The following is a 23,784-nucleotide window of genomic DNA, read 5'->3' as shown; positions in this document are numbered from 1 at the left end:
TGAGTGGTCTAATCACACACCCTCCCCTAAGGGTTGCAGACACGGGAAACGAAGGCCCGATGAGAGAGAGAGAGCACAAGCCACTGTGCAGGGGCCACATTCTTCCCAATGTTGGGCTACACAGGTCCATGCCCAGCTTCTCTGGTACCTAACAGAGGTCACACTGCTTGCCTCTCCTCAAATCTTCCTCCGCTCCACCCTCAACTCAGGCAGGTAAACTAGACATTAAGTTCTATTGGAATGGGGAGGCTGGCCAGGTTCTAGTCCAGCAGCCAGCCTACCGCCATCAGGAGCAAGATGAACATCCAGGCTTCTGCAGGAAAGAAAGGAATGATTACAAAGTAGGACTGAGGGGGGGGCTGGAGAGACGGCTCAGCAGTTTAGAGCACACAGCTCCTGCAGAGGACCTCAGCTGGGTTCCTATCACCCACAGCGGACAGCTCGCAATAGTCTAACCTCTGACCTCCGTGGGTGCCAGCACTCATGTGCGCATCGTACACACACGTATATGCATAATTTAAAATAAAATAAAAATATTTAAAATGGGATTTGAGGAGCTTTCAGAGTCTATGAGACCCTTTAAGATCTCTTCTTACTACATTTTGTGTGTGCATGTCATAGTGTACTTGTGAAGGACAGAGAACAGCTTTCTCGGGTTCTCTCCTTCCACATATGGTTCCCAGGGATAAAACACACGCCATCAAGCTTAGCAAGCACTTCTACTGCTGAGAAACCTCGATTTGGAGTGTTACTGAGTACACCAATATTTTTTTTCTTTCTTCTTTTCTTTTTCTTTGAGACACTCAGTCCAGGCTGGCCTCAAACTTTCTCTGTAGCCAAGGATGGCTTTAAACACTTAATTCTCCTGCTTGCACCTCCTAAGTGCTGGGATTACAGGGTAAGCCACCACACCTGGCTTTTCTATTGAGTAGGGTCTCGCTATCTTGCACAGGCTGGGTCTAAACTTCTGGGCTCAGGCATGCTCCACTGTGCCTGGTGCATTTCAAACCTTCAACCTTTACTCTGAGTCATTTCTGGGCAATTTCAGATTTTTGAGGCTGGATAAGGCAACAACCCCACATTCACCCTGCCATGTACTGCTCCAGCTGAGACTTGGAGAGTTTAATTGACTTCTTGGTCACATGGCTCTGAGAAGAAACGGTACCCCAAATCAGCACTAGCCTGTGTGTAACATGAGAACTTACTTCACTACAGCAATGCCCTTGTACTCACCTGCTCGGCTCCTGCTGCTGGAGGCTCTGGGCGCTGCAACCACATAAAAACAGAGATTGAATTCCAAGTGCCCCTCACTATTCCATTGGGACTGGACAAAGGAGGGTGGCTGATTTTGGAAGCTGGGACTCAAAAGAGTGAAAGGATCCTTCAGGATTCACCAAAAGCATGGGAATAATGACCAAATAGAGGTTGACATGAAAGTCTGAGAAGAGTGAGTTGCTGTGACAGGAAAGGACATAGAGTGCCTGAGGGGGCTAGAGCAATGACTCAGCTGTTAAGAGCACTGAATAATCTCTCAGAGGACACAGGTTAGATTCCCAGTGTCCACAAAGTGGCTCACACCTATCTGTTACTACAATTCCAGGGAATCAAATGCCCTTTTCTGGCCTCAAGTGAACACCAGGCACATATGTGTTGTCTGACATACATGCAGACAAAACATTCATACACCAGGTTTTCATAAAACCAAATTTTCAATTTTTTTAGAGCGATGCCAGAGGTAAAGATGGTTCAGACTTGAAGGAGTATTGTGACTGGTCAGTGTTGTCAACCTGGCAGAGTCTAGAGTCGCCTGGAAGATGGATCTCTGGGTATGCATGCCTGTGTGGGAGTCTCTTGATTACACTAGTTGATATGGGAGACCCATCTTAATTGTAGTGAAGTCAGAAATTCTCTGGGCAGGGGACCCTGGAACTGTCAAAGACGCGAAAGTGAGCTTGTGTTCATGTCTCTCTGCTTCCTGGCTGCAGATGTGGCCAAAGCCAGCAAGCTCCTGCCGCCATGATTCCCTCAAATAATCATAATGGATCACACCCTTGAACCATCAGGGTTTCCCTGTGGCTTCGAAGCCTGTCCTGGCACTGGCTCTGTAGACCAGGCTGGCCTGGAACTCACAGAGATCCACCTACCTCTGCCTCCCGAGTGCTGGCACTAAAGGCATGTGCCACCACTGCCTAGCTTTGAGCCACAGTAAACCTTAAGTTGCTTCCATGTGTGTATTTTTTTCACAGTAATAGGCAAAGAAACTAAAGTGAAGTAAATAGGCCGAGGTGGTTGCAAGGACTGGTCTGGAGCAGAGAAGAACATGGGCTCAGGGAGGAGACTGGGTTTCGGGGAACAGTGTAAAGACATGGTGGTGAGAGGGGACTCAGTGAAAGCCCAGGGTCTCAGAACAAGACATTGGGAGGGTCTTGGCAGATGAGCTGGGGCGGGCGGCTCAGGGGTGGGGGTTGGGGGGGCTACAAATGGTCCATCCATGTACCGCTTATTCGGAGAGGGCCGAATACGATCCACTTGCTACTGCCAGGTTCCAGACGGGTCCCAGCTCGAGAGTCCCAGGGTGAATTTCTCCGCAGGGGATCCTTCCCACTACAAGACTGTGGGTGACAAGACAGCGTGGGGACTTTCCCTAAGACCTCAGCGACTCGTGTTCCATAACCCACAACCCAAATAAGTTCTCTCACTTCCACCTACAAGATCTAGCTAGGGCTTCCAATGCCTGCCTTTAAATCTACCCCCAACCCAGTCCCTGGAGCATGAGGCCAGAACACAACCACACAACCACCCTTGGTCCAGTCCCAGCTGCATAACTGGGCTTCAGGAGCCCCACTCACTGGTTGGCATAGGCGGGATGCTTGCTTGTCACAGAGGGTCACTTGGGCGTGAAGGTAGAGCATGTCACTGTTCAAGAATCGTGACAGAGTGAAGGCCAGAATTACATGTATGGAGGCCCCGTTGCTCAAGTCCTGGAGCAGCCGGCCCTGGACTGGGCAGCTGTGTGAAGAAGGCATCGCATTGGAACCCAGGCTTGGGGCCGAGGTGTCAACCCTGACTTGCTCTGTGTGACTGTGGGTGTTCGATCTCGTGCTGAGAATTACATGAACTATCTAATTTCCCCCTACATCTACATTCTGCTGGGGGACCACACTTTTGACATCTCCGCATTTTTAAAGGTTTATTATTTTCTGCCTGTCAGTGTCTATGCCCCACAGGAGTACAGAGGTCACAGAGGTCAGAGAAGGGTGCTGTTCCATCACCTGGAACTGGAGTTACAGATGGTTGTAACGCATGTGGGTTCTGGGAACCCAACCCAGGGCCTCTGCAAGAGCAGCCAGTGCTTTAAACTGCTGAGCCATCTCTCCAGCCCTACACTTCCCTGCCCTTTTTTTTAAAACCAGGAGGAAACTTAGGCTCGGAGAAGTTAGGTAGGTCCTCAAGTTGGGCCAGAGTGTTAGTCTAGCAGGATGCTGGCCCTAGGTGGGAACCCCAGAACCTCATGAAGAGAGGAAAAGACAATTACACAATAGGACGAATTCAGCAGTGTGTTTTGGAATAGAACTGAGCATAAGCAGTCCTTGGTCAGACTCGGAGCCCTTGGCTCTCTCATCTGTGCAGTGGAGGAAATTATCCTTCGTGGGATTGTTTTGCCAACTGTAAACTGATGAGTGATCCACTGTGCTTCTACAAAACTATTATCAATATTAATGAAATGTGATATACACATAAGAATATAGTCTGTCTGTCTCTCTCTCTCTCTCTCTCTCTCTCTCTCTCTCTCTCTCTCTCTCTCTCTCTCTCTCTCTCTCCTCTCTGCCCAGGGTGACCTGGAATCTTCTATGTAGCTTAGTCAGTCTCAATCCCTCCCTCTTCTTCCTGAGAGCTTAGGTTACAGACTTGCACCACCATATCCAGTTTTTATTTTTATTTTAGAATTATTTTTTAAAATAGGGTCTTTTGAGGTGGTGATGGTGCACACCTTTAATCCCAGCACTCAAGAGGCAGAGACAGGTGGATTTTTGTGAGTTCGAGGCCAGCCTGGTCTACATACAGAGTGACTTCCAGGACAGCCAGGGCTATACAGAGAAACCCTGTCTCAAAAACAAAAAACAAAAAAATAGAGTCTTGCTTGGTTAGCCTGATACTCTAAGTAATTCCCCTGCCTCAGCCTCCCAAGTGCTTAGATTTGGGTCACAGGCTACCACACCTGAATAAGAGACCCAGCTCTTATCCTAGCGTGCTCAATACTTAACACAGTTACCTCTTATGCACTTGAACTGAGCCTTAGTTTCTCCTTGTGTAAGATGGGAATCAAAATATAACTGTCATATTGTGCTGTAAGATATATATTAACTGATAAATGTGATGTGACTCTATATCTGGCATGAAATAAAATTATTTATAAATAACTAAACTATTAGGGCTGGAGAGATGACTCAGCGGTTAAGAACATTGACTGTTCTTCCAGAGGTCCTGAGTTCAATTCCCGGCAACCACATGGTGGCTCACAACCACCTTGAATGAGATCTGGTGCCCTCTGCTGGCATGCGAGCAGAAGACTGTATACATAAATAAATAAAATCTTTAAAAAAAAAAAAAACTAAACTATTAGCTTCTGTTAGCTATTACATGCAATATACATCAGTATACAACATAGCATATGATACTCTAACATGTCAACGTTATTTTTTATCTCATCATAGGCCCTCAATAACTGTTGGGAGGAAACAATAGAAGAAATGTATGTCATCTGTTGGCTGTGAGATCTTGAACAGGTTTTAATCTCCCTGAGCCTCAGTTTACTCATCTATAAAACAGGGCTGAATGCATTTACTAAACAAACACTCACCAATCCCTTCTTCCCCCACTTTGTTTGCCATGGACACAGAAAAGAATGAGAGTCTGTGTTCATGGGAACAAAGGTGCCTTCGAGAGTCACAGTCCCAGAGCTGGGGCCTGATTGGTCCTTACCTCTCCTTCACAAAATGATAGGTGGCCTTAGCCACTGTGTTGGAGGGGTTGCTACTGGCAAAGACCTCATTAGCCACCAGGACAAATCGGTCAGGATCACTGTTGGTGGACTTGAGGACCACGTAGAGGGTCATGCCCACAGGAGCTGTGCTGTTCTTGAGTGGAGTGGTGAGTTCAGAGTTTGTGAAGATGCTCAGGGTGATGATGGTCTCTCCGGTACTGGGAACGTGGATGGTGTGGATGGTGCTATATCCAGAAAGGAACAAGAGTGAGCCCCTCACCTCGAACCTCAGAGGAAAGGTAGTGGGTAAAGTACTTTACTATACAGCATGAGGGTTTGAGATCGAGCTCCATAGCCATGTTAAAAAGCCTGGCACAAGGCATGCTTGTGATTTTACTACTAGAGAGACAGGCAGACCCATAGAGCTTACTGGTCTACCAGGCTAGCCCTGCCTAGTGAGTTTGAGGCCAACGGGAGACCCTGCCTCAAAGAATAAGCTGTGATGCAGCATCCTTGTGGTCACCATCCGTGATGGGACAGGGCTTTACGATAAAATAGTGCTTGGGGTCACCTATGTTCTTTCTCAGAATAAAGTTTCTAACTCCTGGCAGAGAGAAGAGCTTGGGTCTTGGAGAACACTTAGCAGTGTCCATCACAATCAGGAAACGGTCTTGTTCTCTGCACCCCGGGAGAGTTGCTCTCACAAGGAGCAAGATGTGTACAGAGGACCTTGTGCAGTAAGACAGGCCTGTCCGGGAGCCTTCTTTTTTTTGGGGGTGGGGTGGGGCAGGGTTTCCTGTGGCTTTGGAGGCTGTCCTGGCACTCGCTCTTGTAGACCAGGCTGGTCTCGAACTCACAGTGATCCACCTGCCTCTGCCTCCCAAGTGCTGGGATTAAAGGCATGTGCCACCACTGCCCGGCTTCCAGGAGCCTTCTTTAATGTCAGACTCACTCAAGTCTGGTGGCTTGGGAAACAGGTTAGAATAGGGTCAAATATATTGTCCCTATTTCCATGCAAAGTCTTACTTTATGGTTGGTATAAACCTATAAAATATTGCAATTAAATAAACAAATAGAGGCTGGAGAGATGGCTCTGAGATTAAGAGCACTGGCTGCTCTCCCGGAGGACCCAGGCTTGATCCCCAGCACTCACAGTTTTGGTCTCGAAAAACCAAAATAAATAAATAAACAAACAAATAAATAAGGTGTAAAGTGATTAAGGAATACCAGAGGCTGTCCTCTGGCCTAGATACACATGGCACACATGTACATGGACTAGCACACACTGCACAAACATGTACTAAGAAAGAGAAGAGGAAAAGATAGGTCATCAGGATGGCTCAGTGAGTAAAAAGTTCTCAACACCATGCCTGATGATCTGAGGAAACGGGGAACAGACTTTTACATGTGACACACACACACAATAAATAAATATAAAAGAAAAAAAAAGATGGCCAAGGGATGGGCAAACCTGTGAACTTTCCTCATGAACCACATAAAAGATGAAGTCCCACGTCATAGGTCCCCAGATCTTGGCCGCTATCTAACCCCATGGCCATTTACATAAGCAACCCATAATTCATCTCTTGGCAGAAGTGGCTTGTTTTCCCTCCATGCTGCTTACATATGGTAGGTAAGCAGGAGGAACAATTTCTCGAGAGTGTTGAGTCTTTGGCCAGATTTGAGGTAGCAACGAGAACTCGGGTGGCCTAGGGCCTAGCTGCAGAAACAGCTGACTGGACATAACTCACGGAATGGAGTCCTCCTGGTAGGAGACAGGCTGGCTGACATTCACCACCAGGGGGTATGCGCAGCTGAAGTGGAGCACTCCCAAGTTAGGGTTTTTGGAGCCAGGGACAGCCGGTTCAAGATGCACATCCAAAGAGTGAAGGGCATGGCTGGTGTTAGTCTAGAAAAGACAGGAAGGTGAGCAGACATTACCCACAAGTCCCTGGGGTTAACACCTTCTCCCATCCTCTCTGGCAACAAGGTGTTTATTAAAAGAAAAGCTGTAGCTGAAATTTCTTTGAGTCTGACACTGTGACTAGAACACAACTCTCCCTTATCGGCCCCATTTTATAAAAAAGAAAATAAAATAAAGCTCAGAAAGGTTAAAAGACACCGGGCGGTGGTGGCACACGCCTTCAATGCCAGCACTCGGGAAGCAGAGGCAGGTAGATCTCTGTGAGTTTGAGACCAGTCTGGTCTGTAAGAGCTAGTTCCAGGACAGGCTCCAAAGCCACAGAGAAACCCTGTCTGAACCCCCTCCCTGCCCCCAACAAAAAAAAAGGGGGGGAAGATTAAAAGATGCCCAAAGCAAGTGACTGAGCCTAAACCCAACAACACTCTGACTCCAGGGCCCATCACTTTAACCCCATGCCATGATTGTAAGTTTCTTTTCTTGAGATGGGGTCTCATGTAGACCAGGCTGGTCTTCATGACTATGTAGCTGAGGATGATCTTGAATCCCTGACCTGCCTGGTCCCACCTCCAAGTGCCAGGATTAGCAGTTTGTGTCACAATGCCCAGTTTATATTGTGTTGGGCATTGAACAGAGAGTTACCAATGGAGGTTCTTATTCCATGCTTCTTAAATGTTAATATTCATTTTATTTTACTTTATTTTTGAGACAGGGCACCATGTAGCCCAAACTAGTCTCCAACTATGTAACCAAGGATGGCCTCAAACCCATTCCTGTCTCCACTTCCCAAGTGTCATCTTATCTGTATGTACCACCACGTCTGGCCTGTTTTTAATTTTGGTGTGGAAGTGTGGTGGTTGTTTTGAGAGAGCATTTTAAAGGCTTTATTTTAAAAATCATGTACATGTGTGTATCTTTCTGCTGAGTATATGCTTGACAGTGCAGGTTCCTGAAGAGGACAAAAGAGGCAGCAGAGCCTCTGGATACGGATCTTAACAATTGTGAGCTGCTGGTACTGGTGCTGGGAGAACTCCGGGCCTCTGCAATATGACTCTTAAACTGCTGAGCCATCTCTCCAGCTCAGAAAGAGCATCTTGCTCTATAGCCCAGGCTGTCCTGAGACTTGCAATCTTCCTGCCTCAACTTTCTCAATTCTGGGTTTATAGGTGTCAATTTGCATTTTGGAATCTCTTGGGGGAAAAATAGGATCATTAGACTGTTAAGACTTCTAAGTCTGGCTGGCCAGTAGTGGCATACACATTTAATCCCAGCACTCTGGAGGCAGAGACGGGTGGATCTCTGTGAGTTCAAGGCCAGCCTGGTCTACAGATGGAGTTCCAGGACAGGCAAGGCTACAATGAAACCCTGTCGGGGCAGGTGTGTTGGGGGGGGTGAGAATGAGAATTCTGAGTTGGGTGTAATGGTGTATGTCTTAAACCCCATCATTGGGGAGGTGGAGGCCATAGGGAGTTCCAGTGCCACATAGACCCTGTCTCAAAAAGAAAAAAGTTCTCTAAGGTATGTGTGGCACATACCTTTAATCCCAGAACTGGAAGGCAGAGGTAAGTGGATCTCTGTAAGTTCCAGGACAGCCTGCTCTACACAGTGAGTTCCAGGACAGCCAAGGCTACATAGTGAGACTATGTCTTTCAATAAATAAATACATTTTAGAAAAGAATTCCAGGTCCTAGGGTTGGGGATATATCACAGTTTTAGAGTGTTTGCCTAGCATACATTAAGACTCCCTAGCACTGAGAAAGAAGGAAGGAAGGGAGAGAAAGAGAGAGAGAGAGAGAGAGAGAGAGAGAGAGAGAGAGAGAAGAGAGAGAGAGAGAGAGAGAGAGAGAGAGAGAGAGAGAGAGAGAGAGAAGTTCTGACCAAGGGATCTGGGGCTTTAGGGGCACTGTTGTTTGGGGTATTCTATTATTTATGTGAGTTTTTTGCTTATAAAACTAGTCTCTGTGTGCTGGTGCAAGCATGTAATCTCAGGACTCGGGAGGCTGAGGCTCATACTGCAATTTGGGAAAATCCCTCAACTTCTCTGAGCCATGGGTTACTCATCTACAATGAGAACCTCTCGAGATTAGAGCCATTAAAAATGAATTGATAGACATGGCATTTGACCAGAAATCAATAAATAGCTGCTTGTGGTTACTATTTAAAGCACTTCATGGCTGACAGTTTGGGAACCAATACCCCAACACAGCAAACAGCACATGTAAAGGCATTCTCATTCGGGAAACAGCTTGGCCATTTTCTTCAACAAGACTGCTCTGATGGCTAAGATTTGAGTCCACCCAAGTCAAGAGTTTCCCAACCTCTCCTGTCCCAGCCCCACCCCCAGAACTTTCTCAGCCCCGCCCCCAGGCATTCTAGCTCCGCCCCCACAGCTTTACCCTTTCCCTTAAATTGCAGGTCAACTTACAGAGATGTGTAGTCCACAAGTCCCTTCCTTCTTCATCAACTGAAAGACCTGGACCCGGCGACCCTGCTCTGTGGTGTTGATACTGGAACAACTAGAGAAGGCATCTTTCTTCAGGACCCAGTGGTGAGTCTTCAGGAGACAGGTCCTCAGAGCCACCTTAATATCCTGTGGCCTGCAGTGCAGGGTCCCTATCTCCCTGGACAGTTCTGCAGGGGAACAAGAGCCAGGGGGATGGGGTCTCCTGAGGATCTTGGGATGATGCCATGAGAAGGAATACAGTTTCTCAGGTGGGTGAAGAAGACAGGGGACATTGGTCCAACTCATAAAGACTACCCTAAACAGCCAGCAAAATGGCTCAGCAGGTAAAGGCTTGCCATGGAGACCTGAGTTCAATTCCCGGAGCCCACATAAAAGTGGAAGGAAAGAACTGACTTCACAAAGTTGTCCTCTGACCTCTACATGTACACTCAGAGTGTGTATCCCACACACTGCATGCACACATGCGCGCGCGCGCGCGCGCGCGCACGCACACGCGCGCGCGCACACACACACACAACATGCATACACAAAATAATTGTAAAAATTGTAAACATATCTGGGTGTGTAGTAGTGCATGTCTTTTATCCCAGCATTCAGGAGACAGAGGCAGTGAGTTTGAAGCCAGCCTGGTCTAAAGAGCAAGTTCCAAGACAGCTAGGGCTACAAAACCCTGTTTCAAAACACACACACACACACACACACACACACACACAGAGAGAGAGAGAGAGAGAGAGAGAGAGAGAAATTCTCACATATGTGGATCCCGAGGGCCAGCTCTTGTATTATGGGATCCTGATTCCTGGACCCCACAGTACTTAGAATCTCTTTTCCAAGAATTAGTGTCTGGACCTCAAAGCTACTGTGGGGGCTGGGAGTGTAGCTTTGTTGGCAGAGAGCTTGCCTGCCGTAATTTGATCTCCAGTGCCACATAAATAAGGCATGGTGGCAGATGCCTGTGATCCCAGAATTTAGGAGGCAGAAGCAGGAGGAGCAGGAGCTGCAGCTCATCTCCAGTGATCAGGCCAGTTCTGGACTAAGAGACCTCTCGACTCAACAATAAAGCTTGGGAGATGAGGTTCCCATCATGGAGCCAGGTAGCCTGAGAGTTGAGCCAGTGGACAAAGGAACAGAAGAAGTCCAGAGGCAGAGCTGGAAAGGTAAGAAAAAAAAGGAGGTGGCTCCGAGTTCCTGCCACGCTCTTCAATTTGAAGTCCTCAGGGAAGCAAGGAAAACAGGCCTGGGCCTCAATGAAACAGACTGACTTGGGTGAAGGCAGTTAGTGTCTCTAACATGTCTACCAAGATTGGGATTCTGAGGGGTTAATTTGTTTATTCCCCAATTTTTCTCTTATTCCAAGCTGGAAACCAGACCCCTGGGGTGTGTGTGTGTGTGTGTGTGTGTGTGTGTGTGTGTGTGTGTGTGTGTGTTGTGTGTGTATATACAAAAAGCCTGGCATGCCATACATGCCTGCCATACCCCATAAGAACCTGGACAGCAGTTCAGGTCTTGGGGGCCGGGCTGGGGCAGGATAGATCAGCTCACCTGCACAGCCACCTCTGAATGGACTCATTTCATGCTCATGTCTTACCAACTTCTTTGCAGAGTTCCCTGACTGGACTCACCAAGCCACTGCTGTTTATCTGGTTTCTTCACACTCATTATCCATGATCTTAACATAAGCACATCCATGCAATAAAATTAAAATAAAGGAGAAAGAGAAGAAGGAAGAGGAAGAAGAAGAGGAAGCAACAGACTTCATGGAAGAATTATTCAGACTTACCCAAATGGGAGTAGTAGCTATCATTGCACATACAAACTCCGGTGCTGTCTAGATACTCATCCAAAGCACAGGCACCACCTCCCGGACCACTACTCTGGGTAGAGTTTGGGGATGCCGGACTGGTCCCAATTATGGTGGAGGATTTGGTTATGTCTGAGGAGCTATAGATAAAGACTGTGGAAGGCTTGGGTGATTGGGCTGTAACAGTGCCTAAGCTTGAGTCTGTCTGTGCTGGCTGGGAATGTGTCTGTGTGACTGTGCTATGGTGGGTGTCTGGTGGCTTGCTCGTTGTGGAGATTGTTCCTAGAGTTGGGGGTTCAGCTGTAGTGTCCTTTTCCTGTGTCTCAGCTATGACAATGCTAAGAACAGTGGTCCTTGGGATGGCTGTGGTGGGTGAAGAGGTGTTTGTAACTGCCATAGTTGTCACGGGGAGAGGTTTGTTTGTGTCACCGACTTTGTCCAGTGTTGATGAGGGTAGAGTTGAAGTTGACTTCTCAGGGACAGTGGGTGTCCCAGTTTGAGATGATGGGCTGGCATGCTCTGGTGTGCTTAACACCAATGTCATTGAAGGTGAAATCACGGTCCTATCAGTGTCCCTGAGGTTTGGGGACACTGATGATACCAATCCAGTGTTGGTGAACTTTGTTGCTGATGGGGTTGTTCCTAGAGTCATGCTAACATCAGAAGTCACCTGTGCTGGCTGGGAATGTGTCTGTGTGACTGTGCTCTGGTGGGTGTCTGGTGGCTTGCTCGTTGTGGAGATTGTTCCTAGAGTTGGGAGTTCAGCTGTAGTGTCCTTTTCCTGTGTCTCAGCTATGGCTGTGTTAAGAACAGTGGTCCTTGGGATGGCTGTGGTGGGTGAAGATGTGTTTGTAACTGCCATAGTTGTCACGGGGAGAGGTTTGTTTGTGTCACCGACTTTGTCCAGTGTTGATGAGGGTAGAGTTGAAGTTGACTTCTCAGGGACAGTGGGTGTCCCAGTTTGAGATGATGGGCTGGCATGCTCTGGTGTGCTTAACACCAATGTCATTGAAGGTGTCATCATGGTCCTATCAGTGTCCCTGAGGTTTGGGGACACTGATGATACCAATCCAGTGTTGGTGAACTTTGTTGCTGATGGGGTTGTTCCTAGAGTCATGCTAACATCAGAAGTCACCTGTGCTGGCTGGGAATGTGTCTGTGTGACTGTGCTCTGGTGGGTGTCTGGTGGCTTGCTCGTTGTGGAGATTGTTCCTAGAGTTGGGGGTTCAGCTGTAGTGTCCTTTTCCTGAGTCTCAGCTGTGGCTGTGCTAAGAACAGTGGTCCTTGGGATGGCTGTGGTGGGTGAAGAGGTGTTTGTAACTGCCATAGTTGTCACGGGGAGAGGTTTGTTTGTGTCATCGACTTTGTCCAGTGTTGATGAGGGTAGAGTTGAAGTTGACTTCTCAGGGACAGTGGGTGTCCCAGTTTGAGATGATGGGCTGGCATGCTCTAGTGAGCTTAACACCAATGTCATTGAAGGTGTCATCACGGTCCTAGCAGTGTCCCCGAGGCTTGGGGACACTGATGATACCAATCCAGTGTTGGTGAACTTTGTTGCTGATGGGGTTGTTCCTAGAGTCATGCTAACATCAGAAGTCACCTGTGCTGGCTGGGAATGTGTCTGTGTGACTGTGCTCTGGTGGGTGTCTGGTGGCTTGCTCGTTGTGGAGATTGTTCCTAGAGTTGGGAGTTCAGCTGTAGTGTCCTTTTCCTGTGTCTCAGCTATGGCTGTGCTAAGAACAGTGGTCCTTGGGATGGCTGTGGTGGGTGAAGATGTGTTTGTAACTGCCATAGTTGTCACGGGGAGAGGTTTGTTTGTGTCACCGACTTTGTCCAGTGTTGATGAGGGTAGAGTTGAAGTTGACTTCTCAGGGACAGTGGGTGTCCCAGTTTGAGATGATGGGCTGGCATGCTCTGGTGTGCTTAACACCAATGTCATTGAAGGTGTCATCACGGTCCTATCAGTGTCCCTGAGGTTTGGGGACACTGATGATACCAATCCAGTGTTGGTGAACTTTGTTGCTGATGGGGTTGTTCCTAGAGTCATGCTAACATCAGAAGTCACCTGTGCTGGCTGGGAATGTGTCTGTGTGACTGTGCTCTGGTGGGTGTCTGGTGGCTTGCTCGTTGTGGAGATTGTTCCTAGAGTTGGGGGTTCAGCTGTAGTGTCCTTTTCCTGTGTCTCAGCTATGACAATGCTAAGAACAGTGGTCCTTGGGATGGCTGTGGTGGGTGAAGATGTGTTTGTAACTGCCATAGTTGTCACGGGGAGAGGTTTGTTTGTGTCACCGACTTTGTCCAGTGTTGATGAGGGTAGAGTTGAAGTTGACTTCTCAGGGACAGTGGGTGTCCCAGTTTGAGATGATGGGCTGGCATGCTCTGGTGTGCTTAACACCAATGTCGTTGAAGGTGTCATCACGGTCCTAGCAGTGTCCCCGAGGCTTGGGGACACTGATGATACCAATCCAGTGTTGGTGAACTTTGTTGCTGATGGGGTTGTTCCTAGAGTCATGCTAACATCAGAAGTCACCTGTGCTGGCTGGGAATGTGTCTGTGTGACTGTGCTCTGGTGGGTGTCTGGTGGCTTGCTCGTTGTGGAGATTGTTCCTAGAGTTGGGAGTTCAGCTGTAGTGTCCTTTTCCTGTGTCTCAGCTATGGCTGTGTTAAGAACAGTGGTCCTTGGGATGGCTGTGGTGGGTGAAGATGTGTTTGTAACTGCCATAGTTGTCACGGGGAGAGGTTTGTTTGTGTCACCGACTTTGTCCAGTGTTGATGAGGGTAGAGTTGAAGTTGACTTCTCAGGGACAGTGGGTGTCCCAGTTTGAGATGATGGGCTGGCATGCTCTGGTGTGCTTAACACCAATGTCATTGAAGGTGTCATCATGGTCCTATCAGTGTCCCTGAGGTTTGGGGACACTGATGATACCAATCCAGTGTTGGTGAACTTTGTTGCTGATGGGGTTGTTCCTAGAGTCATGCTAACATCAGAAGTCACCTGTGCTGGCTGGGAATGTGTCTGTGTGACTGTGCTCTGGTGGGTGTCTGGTGGCTTGCTCGTTGTGGAGATTGTTCCTAGAGTTGGGGGTTCAGCTGTAGTGTCCTTTTCCTGAGTCTCAGCTGTGGCTGTGCTAAGAACAGTGGTCCTTGGGATGGCTGTGGTGGGTGAAGAGGTGTTTGTAACTGCCATAGTTGTCACGGGGAGAGGTTTGTTTGTGTCATCGACTTTGTCCAGTGTTGATGAGGGTAGAGTTGAAGTTGACTTCTCAGGGACAGTGGGTGTCCCAGTTTGAGATGATGGGCTGGCATGCTCTAGTGAGCTTAACACCAATGTCATTGAAGGTGTCATCATGGTCCTATCAGTGTCCCTGAGGCTTGGGGACACTGATGATACCAATCCAGTGTTGGTGAACTTTGTTGCTGATGGGGTTGTCCCTAGAGTCATGCTAACATCAGAAGTCACCTGTGCTGGCTGGGAATGTGTCTGTGTGACTGTGCTCTGGTGGGTGTCTGGTGGCTTGCTCGTTGTGGAGATTGTTCCTAGAGTTGGGGGTTCAGCTGTAGTGTCCTTTTCCTGTGTCTCAGCTGTGGCTGTGCTAAGAACAGTGGCCCTTGGGATGGCTGTGGTGGGTGAAGATGTGCTTGTAACTGCCATAGTTGTCACGGGGAGAGGTTTGTTTGTGTCACCGACTTTGTCTAATGATTCTGAGGTTGGAGTTTGATTCAGTCGTGTGGTCTCAGTTGAAGTGGCCGAGCTGAATAAAACTGTAGTTTTGGATGTCCCTATCGATTCCTTTACTGTAGAAGTCACCAGAGAATCTGACAGTGACATGCTGGTAGTGATTGTCACGACAGGTGTGTGTACTTTTGAGGTCATTTTCTCAGTGGGTCCTGCTGTGCTTCTGCTCTGGGGTAATGTTGGAAGAGTGGATGATGTCATCTGATCTTGGGTCTTAGATGTGGATGTCTCGGTCACTGATGAACTGTTGGGTTTTTCTGTGGAGTCATGGCCTTTCATATTTTGAGGCATACTTGAACTTGTAGATGGGCAGGAAGGATTTTTGTTAAGCACAGGGTCATTTGTGGAGGATGAGTGTGAGGCAAGTACCCAGACTGAAGCACTGCCTGTAGAAAGACAACAGCAACAGAAATAAAGACACCAACCTGTCATTCCTTTCTCTTCCGGGAGGCTCTGGCTCCCAGTCTCCTACTGAGGAGATCTAAGAAAAATAGTAGCAACAGCTAGTCCACATAACAAGCTCACACGCTGTATGTGCCAGCTCTACCCTGATGGGTTTCAGATGCTGGCTGGAGAGCCTAGGGCTGCCGCTTTCCGTACCATATTCTAAGCACCCACCCTCCACCCTCACCCAAGTGTAGCTCTCACTGGTCAAAACAACTTTTTATGCCCCAGATGGACACCATCACAGACAGCCACAACCAGTCAAATCACAGAGAATTGACCTGGATGCATCTGCACCACCCCTCTTTAGCAGGCTCATAAATGAGGGGATGGGAAGAGGGTAAGAGCCAGAGGACTAAGATGTCTGCTTCCAGACGGTGTCTTCCAAACAACAACAAAAAGAACACAAAGGAAAGTAAGGAGGAAGAGCCTGGGAAGAGTTGGGGGAGGGAGAGGGGATACACTGTATAAAAGCCTCAAAGAATTAATAAAATTATTAATTTTTTTTAAATACAGCATGCCAGAGAAGAGTCTTCTCTCTTCTTCACTCTGTGGGCGACTGTCTCATTTGGTTAACGCCTACTCTAGGGTGTGTGAGAATCCAGTTGGCAAAAAAGTGAAAACCAGTTCTGCTTTATTTTTGCAGTGCTGGGGATCAAATTCAAGGCCTTGTGTACATTAGGCAAGTGTTCTTTTTTATTGGTTGAGACAGGGTCTCACTAGGAAGCCCTATGCTGTAACCTAAACTGGCCTGGGATCTGTGGCCACTCTCCTGCCTCTGCCTCCTAAATTCTGGGATTGTAAGTGCTTGGCACGATGCCCAGCTTTCTGGATTGTTGTTCTTATAGCTTGAACTCACCTCCGACTTTTCCTACACAACCAAGGGTGACCCTGAACATTCTGTTCCCACAGCCTCCAGCTTCCATGTGCTGAGATTACCGGTGTGTGCCAATCACACATCTTGCTTTATTTTCCTATTTATTTTTGTGAAAATTTATTTAGTGTGTGTATGTGTGCCCCTGCACAGGTGTGCCATAGTGAGCATGTGGAAGTCAGAGAACACCTTGCAGGAGTTGGTCCTCTCCCTCTACCATCTGTACTTGGGCTCTTGGGTTTGAACTCAGGTTATCAGGCTAGGCAGCCCGTGATTCTCATTCACTAAATTACCTCACCAACTGACTCCTCCTTTGATTTTAGTTATTTATGTGTTATTTGAGACAAGGTCTCTCTATGTATCTCTAGCTGTCCTTGAACTCACTCTGTAGACCAGGCTGGCCTCTGCCTACTGAGTGCTGGGAGTAAGGGTGTGAACCACAACCACCCAGCTTGTTTGGTTTTTATGGTATGGGTGTTTTCCTGTATGTATGTTCACCATGCATGTGCAGTGCCCTCAGAGACAAGAAAGGGGCATTGGAACCCCTGGAACTGAAGCCACAGACAGTTGTGATCACCATGTGGTTGCTGGGAAACAAATCCAGGCCTTCTCCAAGGCCAGCCGTGCTCTTTGGCCCTCTATGCTGTTTTGTTCTGGATTTGTTTCCTTATTTTATGAGTATTGTATGCTTGTATCTCTGAGACTAGAGATACAAGCATCTGTGGATGTTGGAAAATGAACCTAGGTCCTCTGGAAAAGCATCACCCGTGCTCATAATCACTGAGCCTTCTCTCCAGCCCCATTCTCAGCCCTGTTTATATACATATTTTTTTTTCCTTGGGTTTTTGTTCCTTTTTTTCATGTGTATAGATGTTTTGCTTGCATGTATGTCTGTGTACCATGTCCATGTTTGGTGCCCATGGAGACAAGAAGAGTGTAGGATCACCTGAATTGAATTTACAGATGGTTGTGAGCCACTGAGTGTGTGCTGGGAGTCAAGCCTAGGTGCTTGACAAAAGCAGTCAGTGCTCTAAACTGCTGAGCCATCTCTTTAGCCTACTAATTTTTTTATTAATTTTTTCATTTATTTTACATACCAGCCATTTTCCTTTCCTTCTCTGCTCCTATTTTGCTTTTTAAGACAAGGACTTAAAAAAAAAAAACCTACCTTGTATCCAGGGCTAGCCTTGAACTCACTGTCAGCCCAGGGCAGCCTTAAAATCCCAATTGTCTCAATCAACTCCTTTTGCTTTGCTGAGATAGGCTCTTATGTATTTTATTTTAGGCTGGCCAGACTACATAGCTGAGAGGACTTTGAACTCTTGACCCTCCTGCATCTACCTCCTGAGTGCCCACCAAGACTGGCTTTCATTGTTTGGTTTCTTGATGCCTTGTTTGAACTTAGTCGAACAAGAGGCTCAGTGGTTAAGAGCACTGGTTACTCTTCCAAATCACCCACATTTGGTTCTGAGCACCCACTTGGTGGTTCACAACCATCTGTAACTCTAGTCCCAGGAGAGCTGACACCCTCTTCTGAATTCCAAGGGCACCAGGCACACATGTGTTGTACATACATACATGCAGGCAAAACACTCATACACATTAAATAAATAAATAAATCTAAAGCAAAACGGAGGCTGGAGAGACAGTTTAGCCATTAAGAGCACTTTCTGCTCTTGCAGAAGACTTGGATTTGGTTCCCAGCACTTATGTCATAGCTCACACAGTCTGGAGCTCCCATTCCAAAAGCTCTGGTGTTCTCTCCTGGCACAGACATACATTCATGCAAAATACACAATTCAAACCAAAAAATGAGATACAAACAAAATAAAGAGACTAAAGTGTTGTGCACCATAAAAATGTGAGCAGGCTGGGGACACAGCTCAATGGTAGAAAGCTTTTTTAGCAACCTTGAGGCCTTGGTTTCAATCCTTAGTACCATACACACCAGTGGTTCTCAGCCTTCCTAATGCTTTAGCTCTTTGATACAGTTCCTCATGTTGTGGTGACGCCCACCCATTAAAATCATTTCATTGCTACTTCATAACTGTAATTCTGCTACTGTTGTGAATCATAATGTAAACAACTGTGTTTTCTGATGATCTTAGGTGACCCTTGTGAAGGGTTCTTCAACCCTCAAAGGGCTCGGGACTCATGGGTTAGAATTGCTGACATACACAAAAGCCAGATGTGGTGGCAGACACCTGTGATCTAGCTCCTGGGAAGGGGAGGAGGGGTACCTTGCAGCCAGTTTGAGGCCAGCCCGGGCTACACAGCAAGACCCTGTGTCAAAAAACAAAGAACAAACAAAAGCCCCAGCAACCTAGGCTGGGCATATGCAATCCCAGCATGGGGAGGCAGAGGCAGGCAATCTCTGTGAGTTCGAGACCAGCCTGATCTACATAGTGTCCCTGTCTCAAACAAACAAAGCAAAAGCAAAGCAGAACCCCCAACAATTTTACTTCTTAAATTTTTATTTTTCAAAGCAGTATTGGTAAGACGGCTTATCAGGCTGGGCGTTGGTGGCGCACGCCTTTAGTCCCAGCACTTGGGAGGCAGAGGCAGGCGGCTCTCTGTGAGTTTGAGACCAGCCTGGTCTATAAGAGCTAGTTCCAGGACAGCCTCCAAAGCCACAGGGAAACCCTACCTCAGAAAAAACAAAAAACAAAAAACAAACAAACAAAAAGATGGTTTATCAGGTGAAGGTGCTTGTCACATAGAGCGGGCTAACTGAGTTTAATCCCTGGATTCCAGTCAAAGAGAACTCACTTCTGAGGTGTGTTGTCTGACTTACAGCACCATGGTGCACTCTCGCCCTGTCACGCACACACACATGCACATGCACGGTGGGGAATGACAATGATAGTAATAGCAATAATTTTATTTTAAAGCATATCAACTGACTTCCATAACTGAGCCATGATGCACTGGAACCCCATCTCTCTCTCTCTCTCTCTCTCTCTCTCTCTCTCTCTCTCTCTCACACACACACACACACACACACACACACACACACACACACGGTGGGGAATGATAATGATAGGAATAACAATAATTTTGTTTTAAAGCATATCACCCGACTTCCATAACTGAGCCATGACGCACTCTAACCCTGCCCCCCACAATAAAAATCGAACTTGTTTTAAAGCACTAGTGGTTGCGGATGCTCTTGACATCTTTCCCTCTTGTTTGTCTACAGCAGAACGGGTACGCTGTTTTCTCACAAGGACTATTATTTCTACATACCAGATCATGGAAAGTAAGGCTGAAACAGGTAAAGACACCTGTCGGAGGCCACACCCCAAGGAAGTGGTGATGCTGCATTTGAAACCAGACCCTCAGTCTGTTTTCTCAGCTGCATCGTGAAGCCTTACAAAAACATCACTTAATTTCCAAGGCTGAGCTAGCCACTCTCCCCTGAGAGGAAAGCCCTCACACATGCACTGAACTAGGTCCCCAGGAAACCTTGCTCTTTCCCCTGAGCAATGGGCAGAAACAGGCCGTCACCTGATGCTCTGCTCTAGATTCCTTGCAATTACCAGAGGGCTGATTCAGAGGACAGAAGGTGACCTAGCATGGGCGAAGCAATCCTTCCTGTCCATACATTGAAGAGACACTGGCCTTGGCCTTACCCGTCTCCTGCTTGCACCTGCATCACCTATCTCTAATATCTGTACAGAGCTGAGGGGTCGTAATAGGGTAACAGCCTCCTGGAATGCTTGCAGAGAGCAGGGAGGCTTGGGATGGGAACTGTTCTATTACCTATTTCTGTGTGACCTTATGGAAGCCCACCCCTTGCTCTGGTCTCCATGTCCCACTCAGCAGAGTGAGATACTTGGGCTCAGGATTGGAGAAGCCACAAAAGCCCAGGCTAATGGCTTATTAGAGGGACTTACTTTTTTATTTGCAAGGAGGTCTATGTCCATCAGCTTGGACTGCATGCATATTTATTTATTTATTTTTTGAGACAGGGTAGTCCAGTTGGACTTTGAAATCCTTGAAATCCAGATCCTCCACTTCCCCAGGGCTGGGATCATAAGCATGTACTACCACACCTGATCTGACTTTATACTTAGCAAAAGTATAAAGTGGTCAACTTGCCCCCCTGGTTTCTCATGCCGAGCTATCACTCTGCAACCAGCAGAGCTCCGTGCTGTCTTTCAGTCAGCTGCTTTAATTCTGTAACCCCGCAGCAACACCACACATCCTCTGACTGTCAACTTTTAAAAAGTGTCAGTCTCTGGTAGGTTACATTTCCCCCACCTCTAGTCTCCCATTTTGTTCTTCAAAAAATTTTGCAGGAGGGGTGGTGGGAAGGCTGGAGAGAGAGCTCACAGTTAAAAGCACTTGCTACTCTTCCACAGGACCCAAGTTCTGTCCCCACTGCCCATGTTGCATGGCTGACAATGGCCTAGAACTCTGGCTTCAGGGGCTCTGACACCTTGGTAATAGCTTAGGCTTTCAGCCGGCTGAGGGCCCAGGGTTTTAGACCCTGCTGCCTCCCTCCACACTTCTCTATTCCCTGTAAGGTCTGATGCCTGGCCCTCCCACTCCCCAGGGCTGTGATTACAAGCATGTACCACACTTGATCTGACTTTCTGCTTTTTCCAAGGGGTCAACCAGTTGCTCTTCAGGCTCCTACATACACACACACACACACACACACACACACACACACACACACACACACACTCATGTGGATATTGTTGGCCTTTTTTCTTTTATGTCATTTATTACTTTTTCCTTTTCAGGTTCTTTGAGACGATAGCCTAGGCTGACCTTGAGTTTCTGATCCTCCTGCCCCCACTTCCCAAGTGCTGGGGTTACAGGTGTGTGCTGCCACAGTCAGCTTCCTTCTTTCTTTCTTACACACGAGAGTCAGCTCATTTTAGATTACAAAGCCCAATGGGGATTTTAGTTGGAACTAGGTTGAAATTTAGATTTGGTAAAAAATATTCCTGGTAATTGAGATTCGCCTGTAGCAATGCAGTGTGACCTAGACTCTGGAGTCAGACCTGGGGACAATCCCTACTGTGTGCTTCGGAGGACACGGAAGTCAACACATGAGTCCCAGTTGCTACCACGACGAAGCAGGGACGCTGATACAGTACCTACTTCACTGTGACCCTGAGAGTCTTGAGATAAGGCAAGGGAAGGCAGGTTTCACACAGTGCTTGGCACAGGACCTGCTCCTGGGGTCATCGATTCCCCAGCCTGCTGCTGCTTTCACTGTTCTGTGTGCTTTCAGTGTTTTGTCAAAGAGGCTCCTGTCCCTGGTCAAAGCCGTGGACCTAGGAAGCTACTGTCCCCGCACCCGGAGCTACTATCGCACAGTGTCTTGACTGTATCTTCCCTCATACTGACCTAGGAACTCAGAACCCAGAATGCCTTCCTTTCTCAAACTATGAGGCATCAGAACGCTTGATAGAGAAGCACAAAGCAACAAAGTCAGAACACCTGAGCCCTCAGCCTGCTGAAAGCCCAAGCTATTCACCTGTCACAGTTGGGAAGGATAGGCAGAAAGACAAATGAGAAGACAGATGAGACGGAGCAGGCAGACAAAGAGCGCTCTGGAAGAAATGCATGGGAGAGGCCAGAGGCATGGAGGTCACTCTGCCTTTAAAACTCCCTGGCACCTCCACCTCACACTCTTTGGACAGTTAAAGAGTTTAGTTAGGGAATGGCTGAGCTTCCCTTGGCGACCGAAGAGTTATTACCTGGATTTTAGCACTTTCTTCCCCTCTCCTGCCAGTCAGAAGCTACAAGTGGAGGATGCAGAGGGGATCGGGTACTTACTGGGCAGGTTGAAGACTCTGTCCCTACTTAGGAGCAGCAGGAGCAGCAGAAGCCAGCGGCTGCCCATGTCTATGCTGGTGGATGGTCTTGGGGTCATTAGGAAGGAGCTCTGGCCCAAACAAAGGGACAGACTGCAAGACAGCATGGTACTGTTGTCACCAGTGCCACCTCTCTGCCTGCTGAGCACTCTGCCCACACTGTGGGCCTCAGGGGGCTTTTTAGAGTTAGATCCAGTGCTGATGTGGAGTCAGGGGCGGGGGTGAGGCAGAGTTTCCCATCAGCAGCAATCAGTGGACCTCTGGGAACTGCAGTTCCAACTAGTGAATGTCCCCAAGGCCCCTGAACAGCACAGCACACAGCTCTGGCCACACAGCTTCCCTGTCACCGCCAGCAGAGTTTCAGGGTGTCGAGGATATTGGTTTCCAGTTGACACTTGAGAATCCAGATCTTTTGCTCACGCTGACCCAGCTCTATCTGTGGTGGTTTGAATGAGAATTGTTCCCATAGTTCATATATTAGACTGCCTGGTCCCCAGTTGGTGGAACTGTTAGGGAGGGATTAGGAGGTGTGGCCTTGTTGGAGGTTTGTTACTGGGGATGGCTTTGAGATTTTGAAAGCCTAGCTGGGCAGTAGTGCTTATGCTTTTAATCCCAGCACTTGGGAGGCAGAGGCAGGTGGATCTCTGAGTTCAAGGCCAGCCTCGTCTACAGAGTGAGTTCCAGGACACCCAGGCTACACAGAGAAGCCCTGTCTCAGAAAAACAAAAGAAAAGAGAAAAAGATTTCAAAAGCTCCCCCATGCCCGGTGTCTATCTCTCTGCTTCATGCTTGTAGATCGTGATGTAAGCTCTCAGCTACTACTCCAGCCACAGGCCCTAAGTTCTCCCACCAGACTTTATTTGATCCACAAAATCCTCCCACGTCCTCCCAGCATGCCTCAGTGCTCTTCTCCAGGAGACCTTTAGGGACTCATGCTTTAGCCAGTCACCCTTTGACATCTGAGAGTAAGGCCACCTGAACAACTTAGTGGTGACCCTATCAAGCAAGGGCTCCCCAGGGTGAGCAACCACCACTTTCAGACAGGAGAGAGGAGGGGAGGGGAGAAGAGGGACTCTTTCATCTGACAGGGGCTCCCAACCATGAGGCCCGGTAACAGTACCCTCACCCCAAATTTAGGATTCTAAGGTCAGGGGTTATATCTCTACTATTAAAGTCAAACTGATCAGGGGATAACTGTCCTTCCCTCACTGGATTGGAAGCCCTTAAGGAGTTCATCAGACCAACACCACAGACAAGTTCCCACTGGAAGCCCAGGCTAGCCTCGGCATCTCCTCAGCCCTCCTGTCTCACAGCCTCCCAGGTTCTGGGGATTTTGACACCACATTCAGCACAAACGGGTGTTTAGTTTTTTGTTTGTTTTGGTTTGGTTGAGGCAAGGTCCCATGTAGCTCAGGCTGTCCAACTAGCATAGCTGAGGGTGACCTTGAATTCTTGATCTTCCTGCCTCTACTTCCCCAGTGTTGAAAGCAATGTGTGAGCTACCATGCCCCATACAAACAGTCTTTTAGGAAGCATGACTTATCTTCCCTAGCAGACCAAAGGGAAGGGTGGGAAATGGGTTGAGACTAACCAGTCAGACACATTGATTATAACATGGATTTTTATTTTCAGTGCACACAGCCTTACTGTCCTGGCTCTTTTCAGTGCTTGGGCCCATCCAGGCCTCATCCAGCTCCAGCTGGAGCATAGGTCAGGGATACTCATC

At 47.9% G+C, this 23,784-nt stretch overlaps 1 protein-coding gene across 1 annotated transcript; it reads right to left on the bottom strand.

Moving 5' to 3' along the window:
- Positions 1 to 260: 260 nt before the first annotated feature.
- Positions 261 to 12,194, bottom strand: LOC100771138 (mucin-5AC-like). The gene is made up of 8 exons (XM_027399982.1): positions 11,150 to 12,194; positions 9,331 to 9,536; positions 6,736 to 6,893; positions 4,984 to 5,229; positions 2,850 to 3,009; positions 2,498 to 2,612; positions 1,234 to 1,266; positions 261 to 313 (listed from the first exon to the last, which is right to left on the bottom strand). Exons 1-8 carry the CDS (start codon positions 12,192 to 12,194, stop codon positions 261 to 263), a joined length of 2,016 nt encoding a protein of 671 aa, XP_027255783.1.
- Positions 12,195 to 23,784: the final 11,590 nt, after the last annotated feature.

The sequence above is a fragment of the Cricetulus griseus genome, chromosome 2 (assembly GCF_003668045.3).
Source record: "Cricetulus griseus strain 17A/GY chromosome 2, alternate assembly CriGri-PICRH-1.0, whole genome shotgun sequence".
Lineage (NCBI taxonomy): Eukaryota > Metazoa > Chordata > Mammalia > Rodentia > Cricetidae > Cricetulus > Cricetulus griseus.
This window is presented reverse-complemented; position numbering and strand designations above follow the sequence as displayed.